The 20,537-nt window shown below is 49.7% G+C and overlaps 3 protein-coding genes across 3 annotated transcripts; all 3 read right to left on the minus strand.

Moving 5' to 3' along the window:
- Window positions 1-83: 83 nt before the first annotated feature.
- Window positions 84-3,487, minus strand: FOBCDRAFT_49453 (cleavage polyadenylation factor subunit CFT2). Its single transcript, XM_031188035.3, has 2 exons — window positions 3,113-3,487; window positions 84-3,057 (listed from the first exon to the last, which is right to left on the minus strand). The coding sequence occupies exons 1-2, from the start codon at window positions 3,256-3,258 to the stop codon at window positions 315-317; spliced, it is 2,889 nt and encodes a 962-aa protein (XP_031035300.2). The 5' UTR covers window positions 3,259-3,487; the 3' UTR covers window positions 84-314.
- Window positions 3,488-4,296: 809 nt separating this feature from the next.
- Window positions 4,297-6,180, minus strand: FOBCDRAFT_49458 (Gti1/Pac2 family-domain-containing protein). Its single transcript, XM_031188034.3, has one exon. It carries the CDS (start codon window positions 5,991-5,993, stop codon window positions 4,719-4,721), a length of 1,275 nt encoding a protein of 424 aa, XP_031035299.1. The 5' UTR covers window positions 5,994-6,180; the 3' UTR covers window positions 4,297-4,718.
- Window positions 6,181-17,319: 11,139 nt separating this feature from the next.
- Window positions 17,320-19,078, minus strand: FOBCDRAFT_297438 (uncharacterized protein; the record flags this gene model as incomplete). Its single annotated transcript, XM_031188030.3, has 3 exons — window positions 17,320-18,519; window positions 18,578-18,752; window positions 18,804-19,078. The coding sequence occupies 3 exons, from the start codon at window positions 19,076-19,078 to the stop codon at window positions 17,374-17,376; spliced, it is 1,596 nt and encodes a 531-aa protein (XP_031035295.2). The 3' UTR covers window positions 17,320-17,373.
- Between the last annotated feature and the right edge of the window lie 1,459 nt (window positions 19,079-20,537).

Genomic DNA, 20,537 nt, shown 5'->3' on the forward strand with positions numbered 1-20,537 from the left:
CACTTGTGACTTATCGCGATATGCTTCAGTACTTTACTTGTTCGTCAAAGTTACAGTCAAAGTAAGAAACACCAAAGGAAAAATGGAGAAGAAGTGGCTTTGATGCCTTTGTTGAATCTATCTCAACCTCCATCTTCCGCAATCTCCAACCCCGTCGTGGCTCGCTGTAACCAAATTCATTCCCCATAGAGAATACACCTCTGTCCTATCTTGTCTTTCTTTCTTCAGTAGAGTACAAAAACCAGCGCATCCCATCGATTACGCCTATTCCTTTTCTTCGCCTCCAATTTCTTCTGTGACCATCCATGGACGTTCTATGCACCAGCCACAACCGCCAAGTTATCGTATATCATCTTGCGCACCTCGTAGAAAGTGCTTCTTCGTGCAGTCGGCATACCAACGCTCTCAACCTCGACGCGTCCTGCGGAGGTCTTGCGGACAGCCACGGTGCCGTCGACAACTAGTGTACCCTCACCACGGAATTCAGCTGCATGGCCAGCAGATTGCATGGCACGACGGAGGTCAGCGAGTCGGAGATCGCCAACATGTAGTGGTTGAGCTGCTGAGCGGACAGCGGAAATGAGGTTAGCAGGTAGAACATCGAGAACTGGTGTGGCCGACGGAATAGCTGCAGCCATGTTGGTAAGTGTTGTGGAAGACGTCTCCTCCGTCTTCTGGCGCTTGTTGGCAGCATCTTCATCTGCTGCGGCAGCTTCGTTGAGATGTGTGGCCAGAAGCTGTCCGGTGATAGTAACAATGCCCAGACCACGTACGTTCTGCCACTTGATCTTTCTTACAAGAGGATCAGCGAGCTTGACAACCCATGCGTTGGTGTCGACACTGGCATCCACGACGACTCCAACCTCGGGAGTATACACGTCAACAGAGCGCTCACTGCCAGCATCCGCGTTGCCATTATCTCCGCCCAATGCCCGACGGCAGTCTTCAGCCAGAGAAAGTGTCTCATCTCGTTCGCCACCAACAAGAATGAGCTTTCGTGGTTGGATTAGGGGAATCAGCATGTTTAGACTTCGCTTATCATGCAGACCACTAAAGTCGACGAATGCAATACGCATGTTGGTCTGGACACTTTCGGTCTGATATGTGAGTTTGCATGGTCCTGTGGGCTCCTCGGTCTCGATATCCTCGACACTGTCGAGCTCATCAGGCACGAAACCATCATGATCACCAGCTCCAGCCTCTTCCCCGTCAGCGGAACCAGCCCGCATATTCTGTTGTCGCTTAGCACCGGTTCCAGTCTTTGCGAAATCGTCCCATCTTCGTTTCTTGCCGAGCTTGTCGTCAGCAGCCTCCATATTGGTGTTGTCCTGTCCTTCTTCCTCTTTCTCCTCAGCACGGAGGTAATCTTCGGGTCGAATGAGCTCTCCGAAGTCATCTTGGCGCTTTCTCCGGATAGCAATAGGAAACGTCCTCTCTCGGCCCTTCTTCCCCCGAGAGTCGAAATCGTATACACCCTTCTTCTTGATGAGCACGTTGATACCGAGATCCTCATCCTTGAGAACAACATTCTTGCGGCCAGCTTGGGCAATAGCTGTCGAGACATTGAGTGCTTTACCCTGTTGTTCTCCGTCTTCATCTTCCGAGTCAGAAGAGGATTCAGATGAAGCATCGTCAACGACATCTGCTGCCGCCTCGAGTCCAGCTGCGCCTCCGCTCTGTTGTGTAGCCTGAAGTTGCCTTTGAGTCGCAAGCCATTGTTGATATAATGCCAATTCATCACCGTCTAGCGCATGACGTTGGGCCTCGCGGATCTCCAACTCCCGTCCACCAGCATAAACAAACTCGAGATTCTCTCCGTTTGCGTTTTGTTCCACCGACACACCATCCTTGCGCTCCTTCCACCAATCCCATAATGTCCGTGCAATAGATGGCTTGTCGGTCTTTGATAGGCCTGGCTTATCTGTTAGAATGACCAAGTTTCTCGAGTCTCGTGCCAATCCCTTGATCAAATCCTTTGAGAAACCCCACTCGATACTACTATCACTGGCCAAAATAACACGGCCTTCTGTCGATACGTTGTCGGGATTCTGACTTAGAAGTCGTGCGATCTGAGCTTTGCGCTCGAGTAGTCGTAGATATTTAAAGTCGAATGGTCCACCCTCCTTCTTGTCGTTTGCACCGTTGACCTTTCGTTGACCCTCAGCAAAGGCCTCGAATTCTTGAACGATACTCTCGTCCATCCACTCGAGCATACTTCGGGCGTATCGCATTGTGCTTGACATATTGCGTCCAGCCAAGTATAGCTTGGCTGTCTTGAGGACGCCAGCATCGGAAGCAGCATCGGTCCTCCAGGCATGTTCCAGGAGATACGAGAGTTCTAGGACTCGAGCACTTGAATCCACAGGGATAAGAACAGTTCCTCCTCGTGTCACACAAGCCTTGATGGTGTCGATCAGCTGCTCGTCTCGCTTTGCGCGACCTCCAGTCTGGGCAGTTCGGTCTGCACCACGACTGCTGCAGATCAGTGCAGTTGGTTTCCGCAGTTGCTCAATGACTTCAGCGCCACCTCCTCCAGCGCCTCCCAGCCAAGCTGCTCCAGCAAAGACATTCTCACGTGCTTGATTCCAGTCCACAGCATACACGATAGACTCTAGACCGTGCTGAATGTGCCATATCGTACCTCCGAGGGTATGTCCAGAGTTGTAGGCGGTGATAGTCAAGCCATTAAGAGGCGGTGAGAATGGTGAGGGTAGAGGTTGATGAGGTTGTGAGTATTTAAGTGGTTGGATAAGGGAGAAGTATCGTGCAATCTCTTCGTTCGTAGGAGATTGTAGTAGTAGGTTCTGCGCAGTCGTCGCAGTCTGTGTCAGCGAGTATGCGCTCTCCGTGAGCGAACTTTGAGGGATCGTCGTCGCCGCGGCAGGACTTGATGTGTATAGGTCTTGGATGAGGGTGCGGCCCAGGTCAATGACGGGTCGTGTCGCATATACGGGGATGCGCGTGAACTGTGGAATGTTCTTGCAGCAGTGGGCGTAGGCTGCAAGATGTGAAGCTGTCGCATGTGTAACGAGGATGAGCGAGAGAGTTGTCACTTGTCTATAGCGTATTTGTTAGCCATCATCGCACCATCAGATGCGCAGGGGGTGCATACTTCTCTATCTCTTTGAGCTTTTCAACATCGAAGGTCTCGTCCCATCCTAGATCAACCAACACCTTGACTCCTCCATCGAGCTCAAGAAGCGATTGCGAAGCAGGCGAGTCTGAAAGAGCGCCCTGGAGCGGGCAAAAGGTGAACATGATGGTATCGGCGCAAACGTGATTAAAGAAAGGATCAAGTCAAATCGAGATGAAAGTTTGGAGTAGGTTTGCTATATCGATTGTAGCAGCATGGTTATCGTTAGATCGATATTAGTTAAGCCGAGGATGATAAAGTATCGAGATGGGATTGTTGCAGCTATTGAATTGTCATTTCATTGTCCTCTGTTGATGCGGACAAAGACAATCAATCGGTCGTCGCGAAGCTTGATTATTGTGCCCATTTGATGCGCGTAGCACCTGCAGCTGTCAATCGGCCGGGCCGGTTGAACTATAGTCCGACTTACACTCGACATGCTGCTGATTACGTGCATTCACGGATGAAATAAACTATTTAAGGTATAATACAAAGGTTGATTGAATTAACTCAAATGCGACTACAAAGAATCTCCAAGTCTACAATAGCCAGTGAATCATGCGAGGCCGTCAAGACAACCCATGCACGATATAATTGGCATGCAGTGACAAGCCAATACGAATAGCTTCACAATCAACATTACAACGAAAGGCTCAATACGAGCAGACCAATCTCACGAGACCAATTCGATCCAATTTAAAGGTATGTCTCTCGTCCATAAATAGCACTGTCAACTACAGTATCGTCAATAGCTTCATCCTCTCGCCACCCCTCCAGGCCTCTAAATTGCCGCCTATTTCCATCGCACCCCTACAGCACTTATACGCAAACCCCAATTCTAGGCTTCGAGATAAAATTAAGGATTACCTGGAACTATCCGAGACCCTCTATTATTTAGCATCATCATTTCCCTTTTTCCCCAGTTTCTCCCTTACGCGTTCTTTACGATCTGTACCACACCCTGTCCGGCATCTCGGCATCGTCAGGATGACGCGGCCATGCACTACGCGCCTCCAAATAGCTAAAGACACGGATAAACGGGAATGCAGAGACTACCCTCCAACTGACAACAACCTTAAATCTACTGTAAATTTTACCTCATCGTGCCGTTGTGCCGCCCCTGACTTACACTGAACGCGTACGTACGCAGTGCATTGGCGCTCAAACCGCTTCGTCAACCGGCTTGATATTACACCCTGGGACGAAACGTCACTCAAACATACAGAGACACGATGGATTAGGTGGAATGATGATGGTCAAAACTGGTCAATATGCTTCTGACATTGCTCAGTAACTATGTACATGATTTGGTATTGCAATGGCACCTGAACACCACTGAACCATGACGCTGCCTTGTATGACCCCTAAACACCGTTCCGTTCATTCCTCTTCCGTTCCCGGTCGTAAAAAAGCACGCTGAATGATTGCAGTCAACCTCCTTTTGGTTGCTGCCCCGTAAAAAATGAAGACGCCGTGACAATGCATATGATGGATAAACACAACCCCTTAGCATGATAGCCTCTAACTAGGCTGATTTTGGCCTCCAATCCTCTTCGACGTCACTGAAAACGGCTTCCTCGCGTTTCTAGATGCAGAATTTGCGGTCCAGCATTCTCAAGGCTCTTGCGTCCTCACTGACACCGCCCTTCTCCAGACCACAGGCACCAGCCGCTCTAGGACTGCTGCTGGCGCTGCCAGGCTTGACACTGCCGCTTTCACTAGGTGCGGGAGTAGGGTGCAGGAGCGCTGAGAGGCTGGCCTTGTTAGATGTGGTGGCAGGAGCTTCAGAATGAGAGCTGCGTGGAGGACTGACGCTCATAGTGCGGCTAGGGGGAGTGCTGATGGCAGCGAGAGACGATCCTGGAGGGCCATTTGTAACAGCACCGAGACCTGGGAGTGCAACCTGATGAGTGCGGGAAGATCCATTCACCATGGCGGTTGGAGCAGCTGCCTGCAAATGATGCTCTCGAGGCGAGTCGTGAGCTCTAGGGAGAGTAGGGTGTGAGTAGTGAGGAGATGTTGATGGGTAGGCGGGCTTGGCGGGCAGAGGAGGAAGAGGAGCACGCTGCTCATAAACAGGTGCCTGATGGTAGTGTGGGTGAGGAAGACCTGGGTGGCCGGGGTGAGGTGGAAGTTGCTGAGGTACACCGTGGGGATAGGGAGCGGCGTAATGGCTGTAAGGAGGAGTAGCGACGGGGGAAGGAGGCCATCCATAGCCAGGCTGGCCATAGGGAGCATATGGTTGTTGACCAGGTTGAGGAACCATGTAGGGAGGCTGCTGCATCGGCGCCCGTGTTAGAGCAGGTGTAGTGTTGGCCTCTCCCATGCTGGACTCAGGATACATGCCCTTAACAGGAACTATGCCACGTAAGTTAGGATCATTTGTTGGTTGTTGAAGCTCAGGCTGGCCAGGTTGAGGGCGAGAATAGTATGAGATAAGGTGAAGATGCTGGCCGGTTGAAGTAGTGATGCTGAAAGATTGCTTCATCAGGCCGTCTGCCTTGTATCGGTATCCCTCAGGCTCCCCGTCATCTAGGTCCTCGTCGCTACCGCGTCCAGAGTCTGGGGTCTTGCCACCACCTCGTCGGGTAGTGTTGAAACCACCGCCTCGCTTACCCTCCATCTCACGGTATGTCAGGAAGCTTCCCGACACTCGGCTGGCGCTCCATGACTTTCCATCAGTCCATCTCCTCATACCAGCTTCCCGCTCATCCCAAACAAAAACCGAACCAGATCGAATTGACTGTCTCTCCTTCTCTGAAAGTCGTCGTTGCACACGAGGCAGAATGCCCAATCGGCAAGCCTCAAATAATCTTATAGCATCGGCGGGTGTCCGCACATATCCGTGGTACGTTTCCATTGTGAAGATGTAACGTGATGTGATGTTATGTCAAAGAGATGTTCCGCACAAGGGCGGGAGGTTAAAAGAAGTTTTTTGGGTAATGGATCCAGATCCAGTGCCTTGGGTAGGTCCTCAGCGTCTTTATAAATAAGGGCCTTGTGAGAACCAAGCTCTGGCTTGTCTGTACGCAGCACCCCACTAGATCAGATCGAGCCAGGGCGTGGGCGTGTGAAAGCCGAATGTGCGAAGGTGACTCCACAAGGGCTGAGGGTTGAGCGGAATTTTGTCCACGTATCCACCTGTGGAAGTGGGCTCGTCCTTCGCTTTCTTGGCGTTCCTGAGAGCGTTGGGGCTTATGAAAGTGCGTGTTTGGTCTTGGTACGGTGGCAAGGCTAAGTAGGTTTGTTAGTCTTGTACGTGTAATGTATATGCGTGAAGCAGTAGAAGATGTTTGAGTGCAAGTGAAGTATCTTGGTACAGTGTATGTGAAGAGAGAAAAGGTTGCAAGGGGATAGAATCAAGATATGAGTTGCACACCGGTGATCATATATAATCCCCATAACAAGGTCGTAAGGGAAACCACAACGCAACGGTACAGTGACACACTCCAAGCCCACATCCCAGGGGTTTGAGGCTCGACTCCCTGGCGGGAGTGCCGTCGGAGCCGATTAAGTGGATGATCCACTCAACTAAAATTTCCCTTAGATTGAGTATTTGCCGCTTGGCGATGTGCATCATGAACTCGTCGGATGTAGTAAGATGGGACCAAGCAATCTCGCAGCTGCTCGACTCGAGCCAAGACCCAGCTTGCGATTCAGATCAGGACCATACCATGAGAAGCACGCCCAAGAGTCGATTGCGGCTCTCAGGCGCCCCAGAGAAAACCGGTTTACTGAACACAACGGTCCCACGAGTGCTTCCAGGACACTTGATCCATGCACCAAACCGCCTCACCTAGGAGGTATTGCGCCGGATGCACCGAGTACCAGAGCCATAGGAAAAAGACACAAGATCTGAGACGGAGACAAACATACCTATGAAGGAGTCTGTAGTTGCTCGAGAGCCACGGCTTGCTGCGTTTGTCGTCGAGTTGGTGAAACCGATGATTTGCTACAAGAAGCGAGCATGTAATGTTGGAATGGAATGTTATGTTATGAAAAAATCAGAGAGCAAGCAGTGTTATACTTCTTGTTCTTGTTCAGAAACAGGTCAGCAGGGTTTAATGAACCGTGTCCTCGGACAAGACGGGAAGACAGGGAGGGGCCAAGAGCAAGATAAGGTTGCAAAGGCAAGTCAGAAAAGGGAATCAGAGGCCTGGAGGCGTAAAGTCGGTGGTGGATAACTCGGCGACGACATGGCCGGAAGTGTGGAGAAGCACGGAGGACGGCAAAGAAGGAGGGTGTGAGGATGTCAAGGGGATGGATGGTGTGCAGATAGTCACTGCCTAGGGGTGAGATTGAGAGCGTCTAAGACTCGTCTAAGCTTAGGTTGGTCAGGACAAGCTTTTGAAGCTGACCCACCACCAAGGGGCTTTAGGGAAAGATGACGATGCAGGGCCAGGGCAGTGTCGGGTCCAGAAAGGGCATGATAGGCGCAAGAAGGAGCAAAATGCATGACAGATCACGGCTATCGGATCAGTAGTGGGAGGTTGTAGCATGGGGACAGGAATGAGGTATCCGTGGAGGAACTTTGTGGTTGTGACTGACAGCCACTGTGTTGTTTGCAGGTTCATGATACAATAAATGCAATGCAATGCTTATTCTGCGTAGAATTAAGAAGCTTACCCGTATGATGAAGCCCGTCACACGCTGGCGTTGATAGCGCTCAGGATAGCAAGAGTCTGGAACCTCGAAAGGCTAGCTGAATCTACCAATAGCGGGAGATATAGTCGTGGGGGAGGCGTTCCCAGGCGATTCTAACGTGCGCCGGCGACGTTTCGGTGCGCCCGTCTGACCGGCTTGTTGTTTCGCTGTTTCTGACTACCTAAGGTATCGTGATACGGGGGGGCATATAATTAGAGCTGAACCCTTTGCCATATATCCGAGTTGGCGCAGGTGAGGTCTTTTCGTTATCGATACGAGACGGAGCGTTAGGGTTTCGAGCTATCGAGAAGCGAGTCGAGGGAAGGTGCAAGGGAAACGCAATCACTCGGATAGACGGCTCGAGATGAGGAGCTATATATGTATATTTACGCTGCGAAGGTTGAGGGGTCGTTTCGTTGGTAGGAGGGGAGAAGCTTGCTCTGAAACGTCTGGCGAATGATTGAGTCGAGACGATGATAGTTCGTGAGTCAAATTTCGTGAGTCAAAACTTTGTTCATCATTTAAATTAAATGCATTGCAAATATAAAGTCTCGTGAGATCAATGCCGACCATGTTGAGTCAAAGTAAGGTTACGATGGATGGATGGACCTGCCTTGGGGTTGGCCTGTAGTTGTAGAAAGATAAAAAAAAAAAAAAAGTCTCACAGTGCCCAATGCCAAGCACCACTAAGAATAACCATAAATACTACTATAATCATTCCTTGCGCCAACCAACAATAACTCGACCAGAATGCAAATGTCATAATGCCAATGCTGCAATGCAATGCTCAGTCAGTGGCACCCTTTTAACTTCCAAGCCAAATTACAGAAGTCATAGACGGTTCTGGTTCCCAACACCGCGGATCCCTCCAAGCCAAGTACCCTTATTTGCATGCGGCAATGCGGCAAACAGTAAGCATATCAGGAAGCCAATTATCCCTCCCGAGCTTATTTGGAGCTGGGCTTGGCTCTGTCTGGTTGAGACCCCCAATGCGAGGCTTGTCCCTTGGCTCCTCTTGGCCCCATTACCTCAGCAGGTGACGGGGGCTAGAACCCATCAAAAGGCTGAGTTAGGCCGCTCCTGGAAAGCCCCGGGCAGGGATTGAAAAGCCACTGAAGCTTGGCTGCTGATCGTCTTGGCTGCCTGGACGTGAATGGGTGATTTTCTACGAGTGGTCGTTGTGTGTGTATCAGATACATTTTCACCGCTATATCAGATTTCGTTGGCTATTAAAAACAAGTCCATCATGTGTTGTAAAAAAGACAGTCTCCGTGAAACGGATCTCTCGGCTTGTGGGAGAAGCAGCAACATCATCCAACGTTCTTCTACCGCACAAAGCGCAGAATAAGGCCGGATGGGTCTCGTCTAGAAATAGTTCAGGAGGCCATGCTCCTAAGCGAGACCTCAGTGCTTATCAGGATTATGATGAGCGGTTCTTGGCTTGCGATAAAATTGGCAAGACATTCTTGTCTCTGACGGAATATGCCTCCTTAAAAGAGCTATCTAAATGGCACAAAGACTAAAAAGATAAAAAGGTATTTTCCGTTCTATGTTACAGTGTTAACGCTGTGACATTTGGGCCTTATTTGGGTTTCGTCAGCCCTTGGCGGATGATGCGGCTTTGGAACACTCCAAATTTCAGGCTTGGCACCAAGTGCCGTGGCCCGAGTCTAGGGGTTGTCGGGAACAGCCTCGGATTTGTCGTGCTCTTTGATCATCTGGGGTTTTCCGACTCAAAAGGAGTTGGGTTACAGCACAAATTATGATTGTCCAAGAGGCCGAGCTTCAAAGCGTCTTGGCTCGCACGAGATATCAGGTTTTGATACTCCATGGCATTGCACAGACTCAAGTCTTGGTGGACCAGACTTCATTTCCCTGTGTAAGTGCCAAGATCGATCAGTTATTCCTCAAAAGTTCCCGGTATCAGGGAGCGGGAGAGTCATGTACTTTGTCGTCTTATAGCCCACTTGGTCTCCTCTGATCAACTATCAGGGATATTGGTACTGCAAAAAAGTTCCTCGCAGGTTGATTGCCTGCCCAGCTGAGACAATCTCGAATTGTTTGCTGTCGCTCAAGAGCCGTTTCCTGTAACCTCGATGTAACCTCCGCTGGTTGTGTTTCACGTAAACTTGACGATGTAATGATCTACGCTCGTGCAATACGGTACATAATTCTGAGCGAGATTAGTGTCATTGCGCGCGTATACGATACCTACCAGGAGACCCTATCATGCCAGTTGATGTTGGCTCAGTTAAAACAACGCTCGTGAGCACTCAATCCCACGCAATCAGCCTCCACAGCCACCCCAATAATAGGTGGCCATAGTCAGCAACATCGTCATAGCCGTTGTTCAGTTATGGAAATCCATTCGAAACAAACAAAAACCAGCATTTCTAAACAACTTCCTCTTCTGACAGAACAACAACAACAAGCAAGATTATCACCATCCATCGGCACGCACGGCTCAAGTGATGGGCGTCTGCCTGTAAATAAAGTTTTCCTCAGCATTTGATGACGAGATGACGTCTGCCAGGCACCACAACATGTTCAAGTTTAGGGTCCAACTGATGGAGATCTTCAAGGTAAGCTTAAGCCTTTGAGAATCTCCGACGGACCCACGAAGTTGCCTCATTTGGGGGTCCTTTTCTGCCTCTGCCTCTCCCAGCGCGAGGCTTGTCGATCATGTCCATGTCAGGTAACGGTCATAGAGCGGCTTTTGTCATGCATTCCCACTCAAAATCCCTTTGCCGTGATACATGCACTTCCGCGGGTGTCGTATCATAGACAGAAATAATGCAACCACAGGTAACGTTGACTGCGGTGAGTTATGGGGATCAAAAAATGGAGCGCGCTTGTGAGAAGTTCTTCTTCTTCTCGCTTTTACCGCCGAGCTTGGGCTTGTTGCAGAAAGGAAGGTATTAGACTGTGCATCAATGCGTGTATTAGGCATAACCTCGTTTACTGCTTGTTTCCAACAAGCGCCAGACCCTGATCCGTGTGTCTTTTTTTTTTTTTTTTTCTCCAACGAAGATTTCTTATTTTGGCCATTCAGAGATGAAGGGTTTCAGAGAGATCGACAGCGCCCGCCTCTAGTCCAATGCTTGTTCTTCTCATGAAAGCTCATGATTGTCCAGGACACGTAACACGGGTTCCAGTGATCAAGATCTTGACCATTAGCGGGTTCTGTACTGCTCTCGATGTAGCAGTTACAGTGGACAGGAAGGCCTGAGATGAGGTCAACTCGGGAAAATCGGCGGTTTGACCCCCCTGGAGACAAAGTCCCCCATTCCCCACGTCCCCAGGACATGACGTCGACTGTGCCGCGGTGCCGAGCTGGGCGTTTGTTAATGTCTCGTCTCTGTCTCGGTGTGTTTTTAGAGCCACGGCCCTTTTGCATGTGCTGTAAGAATCATTATCTCTCCCTGTGAACCACTGGACCTGTATGTATGTTGTTGATTGTCACCGCCCTCGGCTGGAACGGGAGTTGAATGTTTTGACTGCTGAGACTCGATGCATCAGGATCGACATCATATGCCATGCCATGCCTCTTGTGCCAGTGCTCAAGCCTCCAACTCCCTGCTTTTTCAGACTTTGTCTAAAGCTTGGCCTATAAATACTACTCTGCTGTGTCACAGAGCCAAGATGTACTGTACTGTACATACTATGCACCGACGACCCATGCTTGTTTGAAATTGACGCGAGAGGAAGGCCATTTGAGCTGCTGGTCGTCTGAGGGTTGAGCTCGGAAAATCGGCTCTGGGCGGTGCACACTAACACGCAACCCAGCCAAGTACCAAGAATGGAATACGACAGGCAAGACGCTCCAATAACATTGCCATGTTGATGAAACAACGATGGATTGTGAGGATTACCAAGGCTCGGCGGGAAGCCTTGTCAGTCAGCACTGTTGTTTTTGTGAAGCGTTTTGTGTAGAGTGCAATGCTTGTGACTGCGCAAACTGCCTTGTTCTATGCAGCTGACGCAGCCAAGAATACTGTCACTGATGCCATGGAAATTCTTTATGGCCGCGGAAATGACAATGGCGTTTTCTCACATTACGAGTCGCCCAATTAATAAAATACTGATTCCTTCACAACTGCCAAGACGGATCGGGCAGGGCTCGGCGCAGGTGGTACCTTGGGTCAGGCGGCCTCTCATTCGAGCAAAAGGAAACGCCCTGGTTTAAGCATGAATTTAAGCGTTGTCAGCCACTTGCTTGGCACGGGTGTCATTCCGCCCTGGGGCGTGTCCCTAAAAGCACAAGTGACAAAAAGTAGCCGCGTCTTCCAATCCCAAGGCCGCAGCGACGCTCATCTGGAGCAGACAATGTGCTCAGCGTCCAAGGTAGACCCTGCCTGAGCCCACAAAAGAGGACAGTGGACACATGGTTGGCCGTCAATTGGAGCCCGTGGCTTGCGAGATGTGGTCTTGGTATGGCTGCGAGATGCCGTCGCAACCGTCTTGGCTTTTTGGCTTTGCCGGGGTGGTCTAGTGGTACGTAGCGGAAACAAAAATGGGCGTTTCTGATTCTGATTACGACTGTATGGCATTATCTGGGGCACACTTCACTGAGCATCTTATTCCCGAGCGTGTTCGCGGTGCCGGGTGGATCAAGGATTTGTCTTGGCTTTTTGCTAAGAGGCCGCTAACCGCGGACAGGAGAAGCGAGATTCTGTTGCCAAGAGGGAGAGGTGATGATAAATGTGCGATTTACTGTTGTGTAGTTGTCACTATAAATCGTGTAAGTTGTGTTCTACTGGTAAATCACACGCAAGGCGTCCAACCACAAAACCTGAGGCAATAGCGGTAAGAATAGGCCGTAATCGTCATGGCGGAGTCTATCCAATGTCACCATCTGGATATATCGGCATCTCGAAGCTCGCCCATGTGCTGTTAAGGACTTAAGGTGTCGCGCTAGACAGGGCCTCTCCATATTTCTAATTCTCGCGTGCCGATCTGTCCGTTCAGATCCCTGTCCATAATGACTCGGCTGACGCCACATGCTCACTTGGTTGAACTCTGACCCTCCCTCCCTCAGCGGGCGAAGCTTTTTGTCTCTGTTTTTAAATTTTTACCGTGCAGCCCGATAAAAAGCTTGGCGCTCGGTGGCTGCATGCTTATTTGTTTTAACCATCGCATCATAAACCCTTGAACCGCCATGATTGGCTCGACGGGTCTCTCAGATGTTGCTAGCAATCTCGTCGAGACGTGAAGGCGTCGATGGTTATCCCGTCGAGTCTGTGCCATTGTGACATTGACCCTTTGCTAGCCCCAGCAATCGGATCATGGTAGAATCCAAATGTCGCCGATCTACCCGTCCAGCCGACAAGGTTGAAGTCAGCCAGGCAGGCAGATAAAGGGGTTGTTAACACGTTACCCTATATCGTCAAATGTGGTGGCTCAGCAAAGGATAACCAAGATTCACATTCATTCATTCATTCGTTGGCGTTGACATTATTGCTATGCTGCCTGGTATTCTTAATTATGACACCATACATCATAATCCGGTGAGAACCCAATCACCAAATGCCCAGTCATGTTACTCGTACTACGGCAAACCCTGATGCTAAGCTTAATTGTCACCGAAACCACGAGGTTAAAATTCTGTCAGATAAAAGTTCCGTGACCTGTTGATCCAAGGAATGGGCCACAGAAACCCACCAGCTCAAGTAAATTAGTGCAACTTGGCAGGCCCAGAGGCATCACACGTTACTCTGCATCGTGACAAGCCTCAACCCAAGGAAAGCTACGCTGCGAACCAAGCCATCACCGCCACGAGAAGACTTTATTAGAACAAGAGCCAGTGGCCTCGCTTAGAGGGAGCGCCATTTGCTTCGCATCTTGAGTCAAAAGTCCGTCCATCTTGGCCCCCGCCAAGGTTCGCCGAGACTCATCTATCGTCAGAGTCTGGACTGGGCGCCATGCATTATTGTGCTGGGATAAAATGAGGCACAAAAACGAGAATGTGTTAAGCCCGATCCCTTGACCTAACCTTGCGGCCTCAACCTTTTCTACCACAAAAACACCGCCAGGATCTTTGGTGAATGTGATATAACGCCGAGAAGCGGCGGCGGGCGTTGGGCGCGTGGTACTGACAGCACCAGGGTTGTTCGGTTTTGGCTAAATAGTTCATGGTATGGTACCTTGCTTTTTGCTTAGACAGGCAGGCAGACAGGACTCTCGGTGTCTTTTAAGCTCAGGCTAGCCCGTAACCAACAAGCAATAGAGGTAAGCATAACCACTGAATCTGCCCGTCGAGGGGTCCAGACCTTCTGTCAGATGAGGCTGAAAAGGGGGTCACCAACGCAACGTGATTGGACGGGCTATGATACGACAAGACGAATTACAACAGTCCAATTATTGCCCTTGATAGGTAAGGTTGTCTTTAGAATGATCAGATGGGTCCCGTATCGAAGAAAGAAAAAAAAAATAAAATAAAGCAAAACAGGTGACATGGTCAAGGCGAAGCTATTTGTCACGTATGACGAAATGGTTTGCACGATGATGGGGCGAAAGAAGGAAAATGGAACAAATCCGTGGATCCAAAAAAAGAGGAGACAGAGAGAGAAAAAAGAAGGAGAAGAGTACTCTGTAAAAAAAATCTACGATGCTGGATCACCGGAGATCAAAGCGTTACCGATACTTACACCTACGACCTACGACCTACCTCTATCGTCAGAGGTTCCACTAGCGGATACTGTATTATCTAACGGAATGTGTGCCCATTTCCCGAACAAGGGGTCTCATGGATAAGTCGGCATCGATCATCCATTTTGCGTGGTTTTCGTTTCTTGATGTTTGCTGTTGTCTCGTTTTCATGCCAATGAAGTACGATAAAAATAAAATAAAAAAAAGAGGAAAAGTCAATAGATTAGCAAATGGTTCATAGACCACAAAGAACAGATCACTAATTTACCTGCATTAATCTATTTGAAAAAGTCATTGACTGCCGAAAAACAGAGTTCCTTCAAACAACCCTGTCCCATACTGTGATCCATCTTAAGCTTATTTTCCAACTCTGAAGGGGGGGTTGCTCAAAGCAGCAAGTAACAGGACGAGACCCCGGCCTCTTCAGGTGTCTCGTGTTTCGCAGGCATCGAGTGAGTGGAGGACAGGCACTTTTGCAGTTTAGTTGACTAACTCAACTGAACTTAACGTGCCATGGAATTTGACATGAGACGTCCAAAAGAGCCAAGATTACGCGGGACCCGGCAAAACCGGAGATAGTCAATAAAGAGACGCCGCACCAGCGACGCCGTTATAACCGATTTGTCTGAAGAGTGAAATACAGGGCACCTAGAGAACCATTTTTACGTCTTGAGTTTACGGTGGACGTTGTATCTGCTTCTAAATCAGGGCGGCTTCTGGAAACAAGTTCCATTCCGTCACTGAATACGACCAACGGCAATAAAGGGCCGAAAGTTTCGGTGCTTGGCACGGCCGAGTCTGTTGTTCCAAGACCCGTTATTTCCTTCTATTTTTCTCTCTACATGTCCCATTGATATCAACGATGATAGGTAAAATTATTGCTATTACACCGAGCGTTGCCGTTTTATCCATCTGCAGTATCCGTAGGTGGTAGATAAAGATGGTAAAGCTGCGGAAATAACCCGTTCGCTTGACTGACGACTTCTTATTAGACACCCCCCAATAACGGCTGCGTCGGCACGATCTCTGGGTCGCTGTGCCGCGGGATGATGGCATGCGCCGCAAGATGGACAGATATGCTTATTATCACCAACTGCCAATGTTGGTAAAAGCCCTCTACTTTATTTCCACCGCTAGCCACCCTCCCACTCCCCATTCGGTGGTATGCCCTGCTCCGTGCCGTCAAAGCCGTCCCATGAAACGCGGGTTTGCAAACAAGCGATACGACTGGTGGATGACACCTCAGCCGTTGGCTGGCTCTCGCGAGGTATGTATTTCACCACTTGGATTTCGTGGTGGCGGAGTTTCGGTCTATTAGATTTCTGTTTGGCGCTATCGCTGCCTCTGTTGCCGTTTATCCAGATTCCTTCTCCAACCCCTGGTTGATGGGGGCCGTACTTCCGGAGGAGTGCCTTCTAATTGATGGGTTGTTCGAATTACGATACGTGGTCTCTTGCAATGCTACGAGCCTGAAACTAATACCAGAAACATGTGGGAATTGCCGTTACAGACAATTGGCGGGGAAATCTATTCATGTCTTGGTGTTGAACTGGACCAGTCGTGGTTCTCATGATGACTTTAGGGTAGGTAGGTTGTAGGTGAAGTTGAGGTTGTAACAGAGCAACTTGGTGAGTATCTGGTCATGCCAAATTGACTCTATTGAAATAAATCCATTATGGGTTTTAGTTGTACCCATAGCATATACCTAAAGAATGGTCGGGAGTGTCTTGATGTTCGTGCTCGTCCAATGTTGTTCTTGATAAGGAGAGCCTTCCCAGTTATTTCCATTACCACAAGATTAAACGGGGGAAAATATGTGATCGTCACAGGTACGATATAACGTTCGCACTTGTACATCCAGGAAGCATGTTATTTACCAGCCAAATCTTCTCGAACCCAAGTCGAACTATGCGCCGGAAGGTACCGTGACCACATGCAACTAGGCAATGGCCGCTGTTAACAGAAGTCAAGATCCATTGTGAATAAAGTATGAACGACTTGTACGTAATCTCTTGGCATAACGAGTTCTTTGAGCACTATGGCACGGCACATACAAGGCAGCAATTGTATATAGACCTGCCCAGAAAGACACTAGGGGTGTTCCCCCAAGAATAAAAAGTAAGCTGCTACGCGTTACGAAGACTATCAGACGTTACAAGCAGGTGAAATTAATGTAGCATTGGTCACATCACCTCCGTCAATAGTTCCACGACCGCAGAGAAACTGAAAGACAACAACGAGAGAGTACCTAGTATACACAAGCATGCTTCCATCGCCAGTATTCACGACAAGTTTAGCTCAAGTAGAAGCAACAGGAACCTGTATACTTTTTCTAAGTTTTGGCTTATCATGTCGTGACCGATTCATCACAGTAGTGATATATAATGTACAGAAGTAATACACAGTCCCTCAGATACGACGATATAAACATGAATCAAAGATCCGAAAGACCCCAGCTCCTTGTCTCGATCTCAATTAGATCCCACCCTCGTCCTCGTCCTCGCCATCGGAAGATCCAGCGCTCTCCCCGCGCAGCAAACCTAGATCGTGCAAACACTGCATGCACTCATCCGAGTCAACTCAGGAGCTCCTCTTCACCGCATCCAGCTCACACGACTGAGATACCCTGAGAGCCCATCGCTGTGTCACACAGTACTCGCGGTCCATGCATGTTCCCACGGGAAAGAGGAGACGGTGCATATCTCGTGACCGTTTGTCCTGATGGGATACACAAGTGTCGCTTGCTTTGGTGTGCGCAACGTGTCACGGCAAAAAGACATAGTATCAGATTGCTCGCTGAAACGAAAGTATCTCTCAGGGCGGAGGGCTATCCAAGGTAGGCAGGCATTAACGAGAATGTCCTGTTGGGCATGGAAAGACGGTGAAGGCCATCTTTGGGCGGCCGATGTAATGAAAATGAGAGGAGATGTGCAAGTCCGAATCAGCGCTTAGCAGTCGCATCGATGGTAGTGGCGTGGAAAGGGGACGACATCACGGACGTTGGGCACGCCAGTGAGGTAGCTCAGAAGTCGGTCGAAACCAAGTCCGAAGCCACCGTGAGGGGGACAGCCCCAGCGACGCAGGTCGAGATACCAGGCCAGCTCCTTGCCCTTGTCGGAACGCTTGCTGGGAACTTCTAGACCAAGGGCCCGCATGTTCTCCTCGAGTTGAGGCAGACGGTGCTCACGCATAGAGCCGCCAGCCAGTTCACCCAAGTGAGGAACCAAGAGGTCAAAACAGTCTACTGTCAGACCTGAGGCCGGAGACGAGGAAGACTGGCGCATGTAGAATGCCTTAATATCCCGCGGATACTGTGTTATGAAGATTGGAAGGTATGCATCCGTGACCTTGTCGTAACCGATCTTCTCAGCGAGGTACTTCTCATGTTCCGATTGCAGACCAGAACCCCATGTAGGCTTGTGCTCAAATTGGTCGGCAATAGGCTTGAGAATCTCAAGGGCCTCACTGTACGTAATTCGAGGCCACGTCTTAGTGGTGAGCATGCCTCGCCATCGACGATCCAGTTGTTTTTGGTCAATAAGGTCGTTGAATGCGAGGCGCTCAGAAGGTTCCTTCGAGTCAAATCGGTTCTGCTCAAGCTCCTTAGCAGCGTTGAGCTCCTTCAGCCCGCTGGCCATTGAGTTCAGCATGCGCTGTGCTAGGTTCATGACTTCCTCCATGTTATCAACGAAGCTCATCTCAGCCTCGAGCATGTAGAACTCGCTGAGGTGCCTCGATGTATCACTCTGCTCAGCACGAAAGGTCGGGGATAAGGTCCAGACGTTACCGAGTGCTTGAGCGAGAGCCTCAAGGTGGAGCTGAGAAGAGACAGTCAGATACTTGGGATCACGGAAGAACTCGTCAGGAGAAGATGCTTTGACAGCAAATGCTTCTCCAGCACCCTCGCAATCAGAGGAAGTTATGATAGGAGGGTGCGTTTGCTGAAATCTCTCACGGAAGAAGAACTGTGTGAGCATGGCGGTGGAATCTGATCGGAATCGTAGCATTGTTGAGTTCAGAGGCGTTCTTGGCCGCAGATGTGAGATGGTGCGAAGACTTTCAGGGGTCTGATATTTGTTCTGGATCGGGTAGGTCTAGATATGTGTAAGAATAGGCCTAATCCGTGATATCCAGATGCTTTTGATAACGTACCATAGGGTCAGAGCCTCCGAGAACCTCCACCTCTGAGACTTTGAGCTCAGGCTGTTCTGAGCCTGTTGACGTCTCGTCCTCACTTGAGGCCTGAGATATCTCCTCAATGTAAGATTTTTTTCTGCTCTCATCAACCCATGTTCCTTTTAGGCGGACAGCTGCGCCCGGACGCATACTATGGACAAGTCAGTTCGATATCAATATGTGTGATTCAAGGCCTACATACTCTGTGGCTAGATTCTTGTCCACGACCACCTGAACAGGTCGCATAGACGATCCATCGGTGATATCGATGAAGCGTACCCCTGAGCTCTTCCGCACTGATCTGACCCATCCGCAAACCTCGACATCAGGCACACGGGACGTTGGGCCCCAAGCTTTAAGCTCAGCCACAGTTTTGATGTCTTTCTGGCACTCGCCAGGGACCTTGACCGCATACGGTCTTATTTGGGGCCATGGTTTTCCTAATATTGGCACTCTCGATGCACGAAACGCTCTCATTGTGATAGATGACGAGTCAGTTGGTTGCTCTAAGATATAAGCAACAGAAGCTAAGTCTGGGGAGTGCCTATCTTCAACACCCAATCATTGAGCCCAAATTTTCTATGTTGGGAATCAGGTCCGCCTCAAATCGGAAACATGCGCGTAATGATGGAGAAATAATTACGCCTTTTGTCGGTGAGTGAGATGGGCTGAAGTAGTGTCGTGGAGTCCAACGCAAGGGATACCAAGTTTCGATGGAAGAATGGTTGGCTGCGGAGAAATTTTGGAAATATCATGGGCTGGTCTAGGGTAACCTAATCGCCTTGCCGTCAGGTACTATCGATTGAATACGAAAGCAGAGTCCAATGAGAATGGCCGGCTCGAATTTGGGCTCCCGTTCTGGTCAAGCGGCGGGCCCTTAAGAGAGATGTACCGCATCGGATCTCCATTTTGCTGGGACGAGCTCGAGCTGAGATCGGGGGATGACCCGTCGAGGTGTCGATGTCATGCTGACCAACTCAGAGTGGCTGGCTGCAACAGTCGAGACGCCTTAGGTATGGGCCTTAGGTAGGAGGTACCTATTCTAGGAGCTCTGTAGCTCTAGGTATTGGTGCGTGTGTCGAGGTTCCTTGGAACGGTTTAGGTTAGGGTTGTTTGTTTGTTTGATGTGATTTTCACCTTATCATCTATTACCTTACCAGCGAGACGGTACCTCACGCACGCACCGCACACTCACCAAATTGCTGGGTCGCTAGGCTAGTCCCTGGTGTGCGCATCGTTGTTCAGGCAGGTGCAGGTGCAGGTGCACGACCCGAGCCAGTCTACCGGGACGCGCTTTCCTTGCTTGAAGCTAATTAAGCTAGAGCTACCTCATTTCGTCACATCGACAAAGCAACTGCCAACTGGGGAAGGCAAAAATAGATTCTCAGCTGGAATGGAAAAGGAAGGGACAAGGGACATACTGTACATGGAATTTGGAAAGGGATGGATATCAGATATCAGACAGAGCCCCTTCCTTTCCACATCGGTTTCAGGGATACCTTACTATAGTTTCATCTCCAGCTCAAGACATATTCTCTTCTCTTGAGTTCTCTTTCACCTCAACAACCTCGATTACAATGCACCATGCACCCACTTTGAGATCTCACTCAGCCCACGGTCCATCACCGCCTGTAATCAGAATACCGTATCAAACAAACGTCAGCGACCATGTTCTCGTCAATACTCCAATCAGATATTGCGTCCACTCACCCTCTACAACCGCACTTCTCACGAGACACACAGCAGGACAGCAACCCACCCAATCGAAACAAGCGTGTTTCTCTCGACTAGTTCGAAGCCAACATGCGAACTCACCGAATTTCCTCACACCAAAACAAGAGACAGATCCCGACATCATTCGGTCCAAGAAAAAGCAAGCAGCCCACACCGCAACCTCCCGCACTCTAGGTAGCATACAGTAGCATCTTGCCCCGGT

This window comes from Fusarium oxysporum, chromosome VIII (genome assembly GCF_013085055.1).
Source record: "Fusarium oxysporum Fo47 chromosome VIII, complete sequence".
Classification (NCBI taxonomy): Eukaryota; Fungi; Ascomycota; class Sordariomycetes; order Hypocreales; family Nectriaceae; genus Fusarium; species Fusarium oxysporum.